General features: G+C 50.2%; 1 protein-coding gene across 3 annotated transcripts in view; it reads left to right on the top strand.

Annotated features, from left to right (window-relative positions):
• NLE1 (notchless homolog 1) overlaps nt 1-16,015 on the top strand; it is a 42,105-nt gene that overhangs the window by 13,836 nt on the left and 12,254 nt on the right. For all 3 annotated transcript variants that reach the window (XM_033922892.1, XM_033922893.1, XM_033922894.1), the window contains exons 7-10: nt 4,098-4,290; nt 4,373-4,508; nt 6,635-6,681; nt 6,779-6,981. In XM_033922892.1, the coding sequence (XP_033778783.1) occupies nt 4,098-4,290; nt 4,373-4,508; nt 6,635-6,681; nt 6,779-6,981 (579 nt within the window). The remainder of the gene's footprint in view (nt 1-4,097; nt 4,291-4,372; nt 4,509-6,634; nt 6,682-6,778; nt 6,982-16,015) is intronic.

A 16,015-nucleotide genomic window follows, 5' to 3' on the forward strand; every position in this document is an offset into this window, starting at 1 on the left:
ACATGACGGCCTCCTAGCCACACAAGCTGCAAGACTAGATAACCAAATCTCCAACCTTCTGATGACCACCCCAGACTATAAGACATTCAGAAAAGAAATAAAAACCACACTTTTCAAGAAATTCCTAAAACAGAAATAACAACACGACCACCAAAAACCCTCAAGATCTTCATATTACCTCTCTAGCTATTCTCTACAATTCACATAATTCTGTTATTCTGTAACTCTGTAATTCTATATTCATTGTAATTCTGTCCTTAAACTAACCTTTTGTTATTCTGTAACTCTGTAATTCTTTATTCATTGTAATTCTGTCCTTAAACTAACCTTTTGTAATCCGCCTTGAACCGCAAGGTAATGGCGGAATAGAAATCCCTAATGTAATGTAATGTAATGTAATGTAATGTTGTCACTTCCGGTATTGTATCCTCTCTTGGAAGAAGGGGACTGGATGTGCTCCCTGGACCTGAAGGAAGCGTATACCCATGTTCCGGTGCATCCCACCTTCCGCAAATTCTTACGGTTCCAGGTGGGCGAGTTACACCTACAGTACCGGGTCCTCCCCTTCGGCCTGGCTTCGTCCCCTCGAGTCTTCACGAAGTGTATGGTGGTAGTCGCTGCAGCCCTGAGGTCTCAGGGGCTTCAGGTCTTCCCATACCTGGACGATTGGCTGATCAAAGCCCCAACCAGGGAGGGGGTTATCTCAGCGATCCTACAGTCTATCATCTTCCTTCAGTGACTGGGGTTCGAGGTAAACTTTCCCAAGTCACAGTTGTGCCCAACCCAATCACTTCAATTTATAGGCGCAGTGCTGGACACTGTTCGCCTTCGTTCGTTCCTCCCTCCTCCTCGGTTGGAGGCTTTGGTTCGGTTGAGCCGTCTGATTTCTCGGCTACCTGTTGTGTCGGCTCAGCGCATGATGATGCTTCTGGGCAACATGGCGTCTACTGTCCACGTCACTCCGTTCGCCAGACTGCACCTGAGAATTTCTCAGTGGACTCTGGCATCTCAGTGGCGCCAGGATTGCGATCCTGTCTCTTGTCTCATAGCGGTGACTCCTTCTTTGAGACGATCGCTCCGTTGGTGGACCGACTCTTCGAATCTTTCCGGGGGTTTGCTCTTTCTCGCCCTCCACATCGCAAGGTTCTGACCACGGACTCCTCGGAGTACGCGTGGAGGGCACACCTCGACGGTCTGCGGACCCAGGGCCTGTGGTCGGCGGAGGACCGACGCTGTCACATCAACGTATTGGAGCTCCGTGCCATCTTTCTGGCGGCTCGTGCATTCTGCCACCTTCTTCACGATCAGGTAGTCCTCGTGTATTATGTGAACAAGCAAGGTGGGACAGGCTCTTGGTCCCTTTGCCGGGAAGCTCTGCGCCTTTGGGAATGGGCGATCTCCCAGAATATCTTCCTACAGGCGGTCTATATCCAGGGAGAACGGAACTGCTTGGCAGACAAACTCAGTCGGCTTCTCCAGCCGCACGAGTGGTCACTCAACTCCAGAGTCCTGCGCGAGGTCTTCGACTGCTGGGGGACTCCGCAGGTGGACCTGTTTGCCTCCCCGGAGACTCGCAAACTACCCCTGTATTGTTCTCGGATGTACTCCCTGGACCGTCTAGAAGTGGATGCCTTTCTTCTCGACTGGGGAGGGAGGTTCCTTTACGCGTTTCCTCCTTTTCCCCTGATCTTGAGGACGTTGGTTCGTCTCAAATCATCCAGAGCCACTATGATTCTCATTGCGCCTCGGTGGCCTCGTCAACACTGGTTCTCCCTGCTTCTTCAACTCAGTGTCAGGGAGCCTCTGCTTCTGCCTGTGTTTCCCTCTCTGCTATCTCAGAGTCGGGGTTCGCTGTTGCATCCCAATCTTCAGTCGTTACACCTGACCGCTTGGTTCCTTTCCCCGTGACTTCGGTCCCGGTTTCTCAGTCGGTGAGGGAAGTTTTGGAAGCCTCGCGCAAGGTCTCGACCAGGCTTTGTTATTCCCAGAAATGGACCAGGTTTTCCTCCTGGTGTTCCTCGCGTCATCTGGATCCGGATTCGGTCCCGGTGTCTTCGGTATTGGACTACTTGTTGCATCTATCTAATTCAGGCCTGAAGACGACATCCGTTAGGGTGCATCTCAGTGCCATTTCCGCTTACCATCGTCACTTGGAGGGACGTTCTCTTTCGCTTCATCCTCTGGTGACTCGTTTCATGAAGGGTCTACTCAATGTTTGTCCCCCTCTGAAGCCTCCTCCCGTCGTTTGGGATTTGAAAGTTGTCTTAGCTCAACTGATGAAACCTCCCTTTGAGCCTATCGACAAGTCTCCCCTGTAATTTCTTACTTGGAAGGTGGTATTTCTGATTGCCCTCACATCTGCTCGACGGATTAGTGAGCTGCAAGCTTTGGTTGCGGACCCGCCTTTTACTGTGTTTCATCATGACAAGGTGGTTCTCCGCACCCATCCTAAATTTTTACCTAAAGTTGTGTCTGATTTCCACCTCAATCAGTCCATTGTCCTTCCTGTGTTCTTTCCTAAGCCCCACTCCCATCCTGGCGAGACGGCGCTCCACATGCTTGACTGTAAGAGGGCGTTGGCATTTTATCTCCAACGTACCAGGTCTCATCGGAAGGTTCCTCAATTGTTTTTGTCCTTTGATCCTAATCGTTTGGGAAACCCTGTTTCCAAGCGCACCTTGTCCAACTGGTTGGCTGCTTGTATTTCTTTTTGCTACGCTCAGGCTGGTCTTACGCTCCCGGGTCGAGTCACGGGGCATAAGGTCCGGGCGATGGCAGCTTCGGTTGCTTTCCTCCGATCTACTTCTATGGAGGACATATGTAAAGCTGCCACTTGGTCTTCGGTTCATACGTTCACCTCCCACTATTGTCTGGACACTTTGTCCAGAAACGACGGCCGGTTTGGCCAGTCGGTGTTACGTAATCTGTTTTCCTAAATTGCCATCCTCCCACCTGTCCTTTTTTGGTTGGCTTGGAGGTCACCCACATGTGAGAATATGCTGCCTGCTTGTCCTGGGATAAAGCACAGTTACTTACCGTAACAGGTGTTATTCAGGGACAGCAGGCAGATATTCTCACAACCCGCCCGCCTCCCCGGGGATGGCTTCTTTGTTAGTTATGGAACTGAGGACCACGAGGTGGGATGCGCCCTCTAGTGGGCAAGAAGGCATGCACATGCGTGGTGCAGTGTAGCAAACTTGAAACTTCAATCAAGTTTGCTTGAAAAGCTTTCCGCGCTGGGGCTCCGTAGATGACGTCACCCACATGTGAGAATATCTGCCTGCTGTCCCTGGATAACACCTGTTACGGTAAGTAACTGTGCTTTTTGTATTCCCTGTTGACCCCTTGATGCATCTGTGTGGGGATAGTGAGAACTAGTCTTTTAATTTCTTATTTAAAAAAAAAAAATCTTTAATTTTAAGTGAATATATTTATTTATTTATATTTGTATCCCATCCTCCCAGTAGCTCAGAATGGGTTACAAGCCAACATTCACAATGAAAACCATTTTGGACAGTACAAGACTATACAGCAACTTAAGTACATTTTGGACAGTACAAGACTATACAGCAACTTAAGTACATTTTGGACAGTTCAAAGACTATACAGCAACTTAAGTACAGGAGAGTGCAGAAAGGAGGGGGAATATAAGGGGGTCAAGGGGTAGTTTGCAATATAGCAATATTGCGAACAATGACTATGAACAGCCACCAGAATGTGTTGTAATTTCTTTTATTTTATTGCTCACATTTTCAAAGCTATGTTCAAGGCACATTCAACTTCAGGTACAGTTGGTCAGTCCCTTCCCCAGAGAGCCTATAATCTGTTTATTCTTGAGGCAATGGAAGGTGAAATGACTTGCCCAAAGTTTCAAGGACCATCAGTGGGCAAAGCAGATTTGAAACCTGGTTTTTCTGGTTCTCTGTTCCCCCTCCCTTTGGTTTTCAACATGGAGGCCTTCCTTGCCACCTTGCTTCATCCTCTAGTGGATGCAGTAATACATTCTATGGCACAAGAGCCAGGGATATTAGCAGGCTTATGGAAATTGAAAGCTGTGAGTGCAGGGAATCTGGTATCCACTGTCTTTTCTCACACAGGAACCCTGAGTGCCGTCACCTTGCCAGCGCTTCCAAGGATGGCAGCATCCGGATCTGGGACACTGTGCTGGGGCAGTGCCAGAAGATCCTGACAGGCCACACACAGTCAGTGACTGGAGTGAAATGGGGTGGCGATGGACTGATCTTCTCTTCATCCCAGGATAGGACCATCAAAGTATGGCGAGCCCAAGACGTAAGTGTTCAAGCCTGGCCATTCTTGCAGTGCCAGCAGCCCCTTTCTCCGCTCAGAGTTTTCTCTTGTCACTGTGTTTCAGGGAGTTCTTTGTCGCACATTGCACGGACATGCGCACTGGGTTAACACTATGGCTCTCAGTACAGACTATGTGCTTCGGACCGGAGCCTTTGAACCAGCTGAAGCTTCTGTCAACGCACAAGACATGTGTGGCTCCCGTAAGTGAAGGAAATAGGTGACCTCTGGTCACTTGCCAATCAATAGAACAATAGCAGTCTGCAGTGATTCTAAACTTCAGGTTTTGGGGATACAATGCTTTTACTGTAATGCAAACCAGGAGTCTGTAGATGCTGTATACAATGTAGTTTGTTGCTATGCATTATTTATACTGTTCCGGCAGTGTATGAAATAATTCAGATGGTTAAGCCCAAAGGACCTTCTAGTCTCTGTGAACTCAGAGAGGTTAAATGGCTTTTATGAGGTCATCAGGTGAATGGTGTTCAAGGGAATTCCTAAACTTGCAGGGTACCCTTCATAACATTAGCAGTCCTGTCATTGGAAGCAGGGTAGCGTCTTCTTTGGACAGCAGAATGTCCCTTAAAATCTAATTCTTAAAGACATGAATATTTTAAAAGATAACATTTTTCTCTGGCATGTCAATACTGCTTTGTGCAGAGACACGCAGAATAAAGGACTCTACTGAATATGTATACCCTAGAGCAGGAGTGTCAAAGTCCACATTCAAGAGCCGCATTCCAGTCGGGTTTTCAGGATTTCCCCAATGAATATGCATGAGATCTATTAGAATACATTGAAAGCAGTGCATGCAAATGGATCTCATGCATATTCTTTGGGGAAATCCTGAAAACCCAACTGGATTGCGGCCCTCGAGGAGGGACTTTGACACTCCTGCCCTAGAGGAAAGGAGGGACAGGGGAGATATGATTCAGACATTCAAATACTTAAAAGGTATTAATCTTTTCCAGAGAAAGGAAAATGGTAAAACCAGAGGGCATAATCTGAGATTGAGGGGTGGTAGACTCAATAGTTATGTTAGGAAATTCTTCTTTACGGAGAGGGTGGTTGATGCCTGGAGGGTGGTTGATGCCAAGGAAGGTTGTGGAGTGGAAAACAGTGACAGAGTTCAAAAAAGCATGGGATGAACACAAAGGATCTCTAATCAGAAAATAATGGTATATATTGAAGAACTAAGGCCAGTCCTGGGCAGGCTTGCACAGTCTGCGTTCCGTATATGGCCATTCAGTTGAGGATGGGCTGGGATGGTTTAGATGGGCTGGAGTGAGCTTTGATGGAGACTCCAGTAGATGGAACCTAAGCACAGTACTAGGCAGAGCAATTCTGACCCAGTAATATCTAAGAAAAAGAACAATTTAATTTAAATCATTAAATTATAAAGAGTGTATGTTTGGGCAGACTGGATGGATCATTTGGGTAGGACCTACTACAACTGGAACAGTGGTCATCGACTTGGCAGCTCAGCTTCAATGCTAAAAAGTGTAAAGTAATGCACCTGGGTAAGAGAAATCCATGCAGAACTTACACACTAAATGGTGAGACCTTGGCTAGGACCACGGCGGAACGTGATTTAGGGGTGATCATTAGCGATGACATGAAGGCTGCCAATCAAGTGGAGAAGGCTTCCTCCAAGGCAAGGCAAATGATGGGTTGTATCCGCAGGGGTTTTGTCAGCAGGAGACCTGAAGTGCTAATGCTGCTGTACAGATCCATGGTGAGACCACACTACCGGAAAGATGTGCTGTGAATTGAGTCGGTTCAGCGAATGGTCACCAAGATGGTCTAGGAGCTCAGGGATCTCACATATGAAGAAAGGCTAAATAAATTGCAGCTGTACTCACTTGAGGAACGAAGAGAGAGGGGAGACATGATTGAGACATTTAAGTATGTTACGGACCGTATCGAGGTGGAAGATGATATCTTCTGTCTTATAGGACCTTCGACCACCAAAGGGCATCCGCTGAAAATCAGGGGAGGGAAGTTTCATGGTGATTCCAGGAAGTACTTCTTCACAGAAAGGGGGTCGATCATTGGAACAGTCTACCTCTGCAGGTGATTGAGGCCAATAGCGTGTCAGATTTTAAGAGAAAATGAGATATTCACGTGGGATCTCTAGGGGAGTAAAGTCAGGGGGGTGGGTCATTGGAGTGGGCAGACTTGATGGGCTATGGCCCTTTTCTGCTGTCATATTCTATGTTTCTATGTTTATCTGCTGTCATTTATTAAGTTACTTTGTAAGCTTAAATTCTCCTGCCATCTTAGGAAGAGTTTTGTATTTAGAGCTACTTAGCTCCTCCTCTTTTTACAGTGGAAGACCTGAAGGAGAAGGCCTTACAACGGTACAACCATGTGCGGGTAGGTGATGAGACCATCTGTGCTCTCAGCCTGAGCAGTCTAACTTCAAAATGCAGGGCAGGTTGCATGGAGCTTATTGGATACTTTGTTCTCTTAGGACCAAAGGCCAGAAAGGCTGGTTTCGGGGTCTGATGACTTCACCTTGTTTCTGTGGGTCCCAGCAGAGGATAAGAAGCCACTGGAGAGAATGACAGGCCATCAGGCACTGATTAATGAAGTCCTCTTCTCACCTGACGCACGAACAATAGCCAGCGCTTCATTTGACAAATCCATCAAACTGTGGGATGGCAAAACTGGAAAGTAGGTGGTAGCCTTTCTTTCTGTAGTGCCTTGCTCTTTTACACCCTGCCATTCACAAGTCTACTCCTTCTCTAAGCTGGTTTTATTCCCTAGGGGATTTTATTACATAATTTGGCATATTTTTGTCCCAATTTGTGCTTTCTTTTCTATTTTTTGTGCTATATCCGCTTATCATTATTTTCACTTTGCTTTTTTTTTTTTTTTTTTTGCTTAATAAAACAATTGCATTCTTTTCAACAGATAAATGAGCCTGTTAAATGTTACTGCAATACTGCCTCCTTCTTCAGACAGTATTACACTTCCTCTTGAGTACAAAGAATTTTCTTGGTATACAGAATTTATCCCAGGACAAGCAGGCAGCATATTTTCACATGTGGGTGACGTCATCTACGGAGCCCCAGCGCGGACAGCTTTTCAAGCAAACTTGATTGAAGTTTCATGTTTGCTACACTGCACCACGCATGTGCATGCCTTCTTGCCCACTAGAGGGCGCATCCCACCTCGTGGTCCTCAGTTCAGTTTTTTCCGCGGAGCCAGAAGCCCTGTGGAAATTGAGCTCCTATTTTTCTGCCTTCTGACACCGCGTCTGGGTTGTTTAGCTCGGTCGCTGTGCTTTATTTATTGTTTTTCCTTCATAGTCCGTCGTTTTTCGTCGAAAAAAAAACAAGGTTTGTTTCTTCTGTTCGGCTCCGGGGGCTCCCGGGAGCCGCGGCCGCGGGACTTCGTTCGTTCCCGGCCTCTTTCTTTTTCATGTCCCGTCCCTCGACGGGCTTTAAGAAATGCACCCGGTGTGAGCGGTTACTATCCATCACTGACCCCCACCGGTGGTGCTTCCTCTGCCTTGGACCCGAGCATCCGACTGATTCCTGCGATTGGTGTTCCACTCTTCAGGCTAGAGCGCTCCGTCGACGCCACGCCAGGATGGCGGAGCTTTTTACAGTTGACTCCGCGCCCGGGAAGGCCTCGACGTTGGCCTCGGCTTCGACCCCGGCCTTGACCTCGGCGCCTTCGGCGTCGCTGCGTGCCTCGACCTCGAAGCCGACGCCTACGACCAAACCTGCCTCGGGTAAGTCCTCTTTTCCATCCCCAACTCCAGGGTCGTCGAAGAAGCCATCCTCGAGTTCCTCTGCGGCGGGTGGGTCGTCCTCGGCCCCGCCCAGGACTCCGGCCACTAATGCCCCGAGGGAATACTCGAGACCGAGGTCGCTCTCCAGGGAGCATCCCCCGGCCTCGGTCCTGCCTACCATGGTTGGGATCCCGGCGTTTCAGGACCTGCTCCGAGCATTGATTTCCTCGGAGCTGTCTGGCGCCCTCGAACAACTGCAGCGGGCTGCGACCTCGACTGCTTTGGCCTCGGGGGCACCGACCTCGGCGACCTCGGTCTCGACTCCCTCGGTCTTGGCTACCAGGGCACCACCGACCTCGGCCTCGACCTTGCCCTCGACCTCGGGGGCCCCGCCTGAGAGCAGCGTTCGGCCCCGGGACAAGGTGCGCAGAGTGAGACGGATTTCCTCCTCCTCCTCGAGGTCCTCCCGGGGTTCCTCGCCCTCGGGCCGGCCTCGGGCAAGGCGTCGCCCGAGGAAGCCGAAGCGTTCGCGAGGCTCTCCTCGGCGACGTGGTCGCTCCTCGCCGCTCGGGGGCGAGGCCTTGCGTGTTTCCGAGCTTCGTCTCGACAACCCGAGGCTTCTCTGTTCCCCTACGAGAGGGGGTTCTCGTGACTCCTCGCCGAGGAAAAGGGGGCGTACCTCGGTTCCTCGGACGCCTGGGACGTCTCCCAGGGGTTCTTCGAGGCGGAGACGTTCCCCGACCCCCTCGAGACCATTAGATCTGGCCTCATGGGGCTCGGGGTCCGGTAGGGAGCCCCGTTATTCTCACGAGCCCTCCCCCTTTTGTTCGGCGGAGAGGTCGAGAACTCCCTTCCCGCCGGCCAGGCAGTCCTCCTTCTCTAGCTTTGTGCAGGACATGGCGCGTGCCTTGGGCCTGGACCTCATGGCTGGGTCGCAATATACTAAGGAGTTCCTCGAGGAGCAGGACCTTCCTGCTCCCCCAAGGGAATCCCCTCGGCTACCCCTGAACAAGGTCCTTCATCAGACCTTGCTTAAGAACCTGACTTCACCTCTTACAGTCGCAGCGGTGCCATCTAAGATGGAGTCCAAGTACAGGACGATACCACCCAAGGGGTTTGAGAAGACTCAACTCTCCCACCAGTCTCTACTGGTCGAGTCTGCGCTCAAAAAGACGCAACCCTCCCGGGTTTCTGCGGCGGTTCCGCCCGGCAGGGAGGGTCGGACCCTTGACAAGTTTGGTCGTCGCCTCTATGCCAATTCCTTCATGGCAACCAGGGCGTTAAATTATGCCTTTACCTTTTCCTCCTATCTACGTGGCATGGTAAAGGATCTGCCCCAATATCGTGAGGCCTTGCCGGACTCCCGCAAGGAAGGGTTCGACAGGTTTGTGTCCAACCTGTCTCAATTGCGGTTGTACCTTTTCCATGCGGTGTATGATACGTTTGAGCTGGTATCGAGGGTGTCGGCCTTTGCGGTAGCTATGCGCAGGTTGATGTGGCTACGCACCCTCGATATGGACCCAAACCTGCAGGAACGCCTTGCGGACTTGCCTTGCGTGGGGTCCGAATTATTCGATGAATCCCTGGAGGCGGCGACCAAATGGCTCTCGGAACAGGAGCGCTCGTTAGCCTCCTTGGTCCGTCCGAAACCTCGAGCCACGCCGCAGAAACCCTTCCGGCCTCCCCCGAGGAGGTACCCTCAAAAGTCGACCCCGGCTTTTTCAAGGCCACCGCCTCGGCGCCGCCCTCGACAGGGCAGAGGGGGACAAACCAAAACTCCAGCGCAGGGTCCTGCCAAGCCGGCGCCGTCCTTTTGACGGGATAGGCGGATGGGGCCGGCCCCCTCCGCCATCGCGCCGGACCCCCTTCCCATAGGGGGTCGACTCCGGTCCTTTTACGCGGCCTGGACCGAGATAACATCCGACGCTTGGGTGCTCCGGACCGTCTCCGAGGGCTACTCTCTCAACTTTTGCTCTGCGCCGCCGGAACATTCACCGGGGGCTTGCCCATACAACCGCACCCAGCTCCCCGTCCTCATGGCCGAGGCCAGGGCCTTGTTGAGGCTTCGGGCAGTGGAACCTGTACCCTCCGACCAGCGGGGGTTTTACTCCCGTTACTTTTTGGTCCCAAAGAAGACCGGGGACTTGCGCCCCATTCTAGACCTCAGGAAGCTCAGGAGAAGTTCCGGATGTTGTCACTTCCGGTATTATATCCTCTCTTGGAGGAAGGGGACTGGATGTGCTCCCTGGACCTGAAGGAAGCGTACACCCATGTTCCGGTGCATCCCGCTTTCCGCAAATTCTTACGGTTCCAGGTGGGCGAGCTGCACCTGCAGTACAGAGTCCTCCCCTTCGGCCTGGCCTCGTCCCCTCGAGTCTTCACGAAGTGTATGGTGGTAGTTGCTGCAGCACTAAGGTCTCGGGGGTTTCAGGTCTTCCCTTACCTGGACGATTGGCTGATCAAGGCCCCGACCAGGGAAGGGGTTATCTCAGCGACCCTACAGTCTATCGCCTTCCTTCAATGACTAGGGTTCGAAGTGAACTTTCCCAAGTCCCAATTATGTCCGACCCAATCGCTTCAGTTTATAGGCGCAGTGCTGGACACTGTTCGCCTCCGTTCATTCCTCCCTCCTCCGCGGTTGGAGGCTTTGGTTCGGTTGGGTCGTCTGATCCTTCAGCTGCCGATGGTGTCGGCTAAGCGCATGATGATGCTTCTGGGCCACATGGCTTCTATGGTCCACGTCACGCCGTTCGCCAGACTGCACATGAGAATTCCTCAGTGGACTCTGGCCTCTCAGTGGCGCCAGGAGTGCGATCCTGTCTCTTCTCGCATAACGGTGACTCCTTCTTTGAGACGCTCGCTCCGTTGGTGGACCGTCTCTTCGAATCTTTCCGGGGGTTTGCTCTTTCTCGTCCCTCCACATCGCAAGGTTCTGACCACGGACTCCTCGGAGTACGCGTGGGGGGCCCATCTCGACGGTCTGCGGACCCAGGGTCTGTGGTCGGTGGAGGACCGACGCTGTCACATCAATGTGTTGGAGCTTCGCGCCATCTTTCTGGCGGCTCGAGCTTTCTGCCACCTGCTCCGCGATCAGGTAGTCCTCGTTCGAACGGACAACCAGGTGGCCATGTATTATGTGAACAAGCAGGGTGGGACAGGCTCTTGGTCCCTTTGCCGGGAAGCTCTGCGCCTTTGGGAATGGGCGATCTCCCAGAACATCTTCCTACAGGCGGTCTATATCCAGGGGGAACAGAACTGCTTGGCAGACAAACTCAGTCGGCTTCTCCAGCCGCACGAGTGGTCCCTCAACTCCAGAGTCCTGCGCGAGGTCTTCGACCGCTGGGGGACTCCACAAGTGGATTTGTTTGCCTCCCCGGAGACTCGCAAACTACCCCTGTATTGTTCTCGGATGTACTCCCCGGACCGTCTGGAAGCGGACGCCTTTCTTCTCGACTGGGGAGGGAGGTTCCTTTATGCGTTTCCTCCTTTTCCACTGATCTTGAGGACGTTGGTTCGTCTCAAATCATCCAGAGCCACTATGATTCTCATTGCGCCTCGGTGGCCTCGTCAACACTGGTTCTCCCTGCTTCTTCAACTCAGTGTCAGGGAGCCTCTGCTTCTGCCTGTGTTTCCCTCTCTGCTATCTCAGAGTCGGGGTTCGCTGTTGCATCCCAATCTTCAGTCGTTACACCTGACCGCTTGGTTCCTTTCCCCTTGACTTCGGTTCCGGTTTCTCAGTCGGTGCGGGAAGTTTTGGAAGCCTCGCACAAGGTCTCGACCAGGCTTTGTTATTCCCAGAAGTGGACCAGGTTTTCCTCCTGGTGTTCCTCGCGTCATCTGGATCCGGATTCGGTCCCGGTGTCTTCGGTTCTGGACTATTTGTTACATTTGTCTAATTCCGGCTTGAAGACGACATCTGTCCGGGTACATCTCAGTGCCATTTCGGCTTTCCATCGGCACTTGGATGGACGTTCTCTTTCGCTTCATCCTCTGGTGACGCGTTTCATGAAGGGTCTAATCAATGTTTGTCCCCCTCTGAAGCCCCCTCCTGTCGTTTGGGATTTGAATGTTATCTTAGCTCAACTGATGAAACCTCCCTTTGAGTCTATCGACAAGTCTCTCCTGAAATTCCTTACTTGGAAGGTGGTATTTCTGATTGCCCTCACATCTGCTCGACGGATTAGTGAGTTGCAAGCTTTGGTTGCGGACCCGCCTTTCACTGTGTTCCACCATGACAAGGTGGTTCTCCGCACCCATCCTAAATTTTTACCTAAAGTTGTGTCTGATTTCCACCTCAATCAGTCCATTGTCCTTCCTGTGTTCTTTCCTAAGCCCCACTCCCATTCTGGCGAGACGGCGCTTCACACGCTTGACTGTAAGAGGGCGTTGGCATTTTATCTCCAACGTACCAGGTCTCATCGGAAGGTTCCTCAATTGTTTTTGTCCTTTGATCCTAATCGTTTAGGACACCCTGTTTCCAAGCGCACCTTGTAACTGGTTGGCTGCTTGTATTTCTTTTTGCTACACTCAGGCTGGTCTTACGCTCCCGGGTCGAGTCACGGGGCATAAGGTCCGGGCGATGGCAGCTTCGGTTGCTTTCCTCCGATCTACTCCTATGGAGGACATATGTAAAGCTGCCACTTGGTCTTCGGTTCATACGTTCACCTCCCACTATTGTCTGGACACTTTGTCCAGAAACGACGGCCGGTTTGGCCAGTCGGTGTTACGTAATCTGTTTTCCTAAATTGCCATCCTCCCACCTGCCCTTTTTTGATTGGCTTGGAGGTCACCCACATGTGAGAATATGCTGCCTGCTTGTCCTGGGATAAAGCACAGTTACTTACCGTAACAGGTGTTATCCAGGGACAGCAGGCAGATATTCTCACAACCCGCCCGCCTCCCCGAGGATGGCTTCTTTGCTTGTTATGGAACTGAGGACCACGAGGTGGGATGCGCCCTCTAGTGGGCAAGAAGGCATGCACATGCGTGGTGCAGTGTAGCAAACTTGAAACTTCAATCAAGTTTGCTTGAAAAGCTGTCCGCGCTGGGGCTCCGTAGATGATGTCACCCACATGTGAGAATATCTGCCTGCTGTCCCTGGATAACACCTGTTACGGTAAGTAACTGTGCTTAATGGTTATCCCCCATTTCCATGTCTGTGGTTCTATTTCTCAGTGGCAACACCAGAGGATACTATCGCTGACACTTGGATATAGTTTTTATCTACATTTGCTTTGCTGAGACCACACTTGGCCTCCTGAGGAAGACACTTAGGTGGAAACATGGACCGTGTTGGGTTCCTTATTCCAAGTTGTAGATATTTTATTGACGTCTCAATTTGAATAAAAGTCTCCATCGGGCACATCGTTCTCCACAGTTCTTTGGTCTGTGGTTCTCCATATTTCATGAAATGGCTCCAAACCCTGTAAAACACTGCGGTTAGGAACCTTTGCCAGGAGAAACATAGAGACCCTGTGACCCCATTATTGATACAACTATACTGGCTCCTAGTCTAATACAGAATCAAATTTACGATATTAATGTTAACCCATAAAGCCCTATATGAAGGTACACCTGATTACTTAACTTTTCTCACTATTCCCCACATCCTCACTCACTGTCTTCACTCACTAAATGATCACAAGCTGACTCTTCCTGGCCCCTCTCAGGTAAAATGGGAGTCCACTAAGAATAATGCCTATTTCCATTTCTTTGGAATTTCCTACCCTGCTCATTTCAATCAGAAAAATCTTATGTCAAATTCCATTTGGCTTTGAAAACTCACTTTTTTTCAAGTTGCACCTAAGACATTCAGTTTACTACCTTCATATTGATGGGGGAAGGCTAGGAGCAGGGAAGCCATAATGTGAAATTATTTATTTTTAATACAATTTTATTATTTTTTTTACCACCAAAATATTACATGTCGCATAGCCATCATTTTGAAATTTCAAAGTCTATAAGTGTAAACATCAAGGAAACAAGAGGTTTGGTTTTTTATAATCTCCTGATCCCTAACCTAAAGTATTCCTTCCCTCCAATCCCATAGTATAATCCCCCCTTCCATTTTCCTTCCCTTGATGATGGAGATGTCTCCCACCCTGAAATTAGTTGCTCGGCTTATTCAGAATGAGACTTCTCATTCCCTGGTGCAGTGTCTGAAGATATGAGTCCTATGGGGTCAGGAAACATTTTCAATATCTTGGGGACAAATGAGCCTCCATCACCTCCCATGTTACCAAAGTTTGCAACCAATTTCTCCATTCTTTGTAAGAAGGGGATTCTGGAGACATCCAAGATTGTAAGATGCATTTCCTACCCCAAAGACTCATCTTGCTGCGAATAAATAAGTTCTTACCCTTATCCCCTATCCCTAAGGCTCTTGTAATATCTAAGATCAACACTTCTGGGGCTAGAACAGGGGTCAAGTCCCTCCTCAAGGCCCGCAATCCAGTCAGGTTTTCAGGATTTCCCCAATGAATATGCATGAGATCTATTAGCATACAATGAAAGCAGTGCATGCAAATAGATCTCATGCAGATTCATTGGGGGAATCCTGGAAATTTGACTGGATTGCGGCCCTCGAGGAGGGACTTTGACACTCCTGGGCTGGAGTAATTCTATGACCTATAACTAATATGACCATTTATTTTTTTCATCAAAAGGGGACATCTATTAATTGTCAGTCCCGCCCCCAATCCTGCCCTAGCCCCACCCCCAATCCTACCCTAGCCCCGCCCCTAATCCCACCCCCAATTTCTTCCATTCATTTTTCATGTACACATATCTTATTAATTCATAATGGTAACCATAAAATTTTAAAAAACTACAAAGCACACTATACGCAGAGAAAATGTTAATTATCATTTATATTTGAGGGTGTTTCAAAGATGTCAAGGCAGATGACTTTAAAATATGCAATGTCACCTCAGTAACTATGAAAAATAGACAAATATAGTGCAAAATATAGACAGCAGATATAAATTCTCAAAACTGACACATTTTGATCACTAAATTGAAAATAAAATCATTTTTCCTACCTTTGCTATCTGGTGATTTCATGAGTCTCTGGTTGCGTTTCCTTCTGTCTGTGTATCCTTTCTTTCATTTCTTTCTTTCTGCACTCAGGCCCAGCAGTTGTCCCTTTCTATTCCCTCCCTCCTTCCTTCCTATGTCCTTAGTGCCCCCAGTGCCTCCTTCCTATGTCCTTAGTGTCCCATCCTATGTCCTTAATGCCCTCAGTGCCTCCTATGTCCTTAGTGCCCTCAGTGCCTCCTTCCTATGTCCTTAGTGCCCCTTCCTATGTCCTTAGTGCCCTCAGTGCCTCCTTCCTATGTCCTTAGTGCCCCCAGTGCCTCCTTCCTATGTCCTTAGTGTCCCATCCTATATCCTTAGTGCCCTCAGTGCCTACTATGTCTTTAGTGCCCTCAATGCCTCCTTCCTATGTCCTTAGTGCCCCCCAGTGCCTCCTTCCTATATCCTTAGTGTCCCATCCTATATCCTTAGTGCCCTCAGTGCCACCTATTTCCTTAGTGCCCTCAGTGCCTCCTTTCTATGTCCTTGGTGCCCCTTCCTATGTCCTTAGTGCCCTCAGGGCCTCCTTTCTATGTCCTTGGTGCCCCTTCCTATGTCCTTAGTGCCCCCAGTACCTTCTTCCTATGTCCTTAGTGCCCCCTTCCTATGTCCCCCTCACTGCCTTCCAGACTTTGTCCCACCCCCACCCCCGAAGCCAGCCTGCTTGCCTGCCTACCTCCCTCCGTACAGTAAAACCTGGCATTTTTCTATCCCTCCCTCCCATCCCCCTGTGCAGTAGAACCCTTGAGCAGCATCTTTCCATCCCCCCCACTACCGCCGCCGTGCAGCCGACCCCACTGACCCTCCCATCCGACCCTCCCACCGCGAGACGACCGACAAACCTCCCGACTCCAGCAGCGTCCGCAGCACTCTAAACATGCTGCTTCGGGGCCT

This window comes from Geotrypetes seraphini, chromosome 15, assembly GCF_902459505.1.
Source record: "Geotrypetes seraphini chromosome 15, aGeoSer1.1, whole genome shotgun sequence".
Taxonomy (NCBI): domain Eukaryota; kingdom Metazoa; phylum Chordata; class Amphibia; order Gymnophiona; family Dermophiidae; genus Geotrypetes; species Geotrypetes seraphini.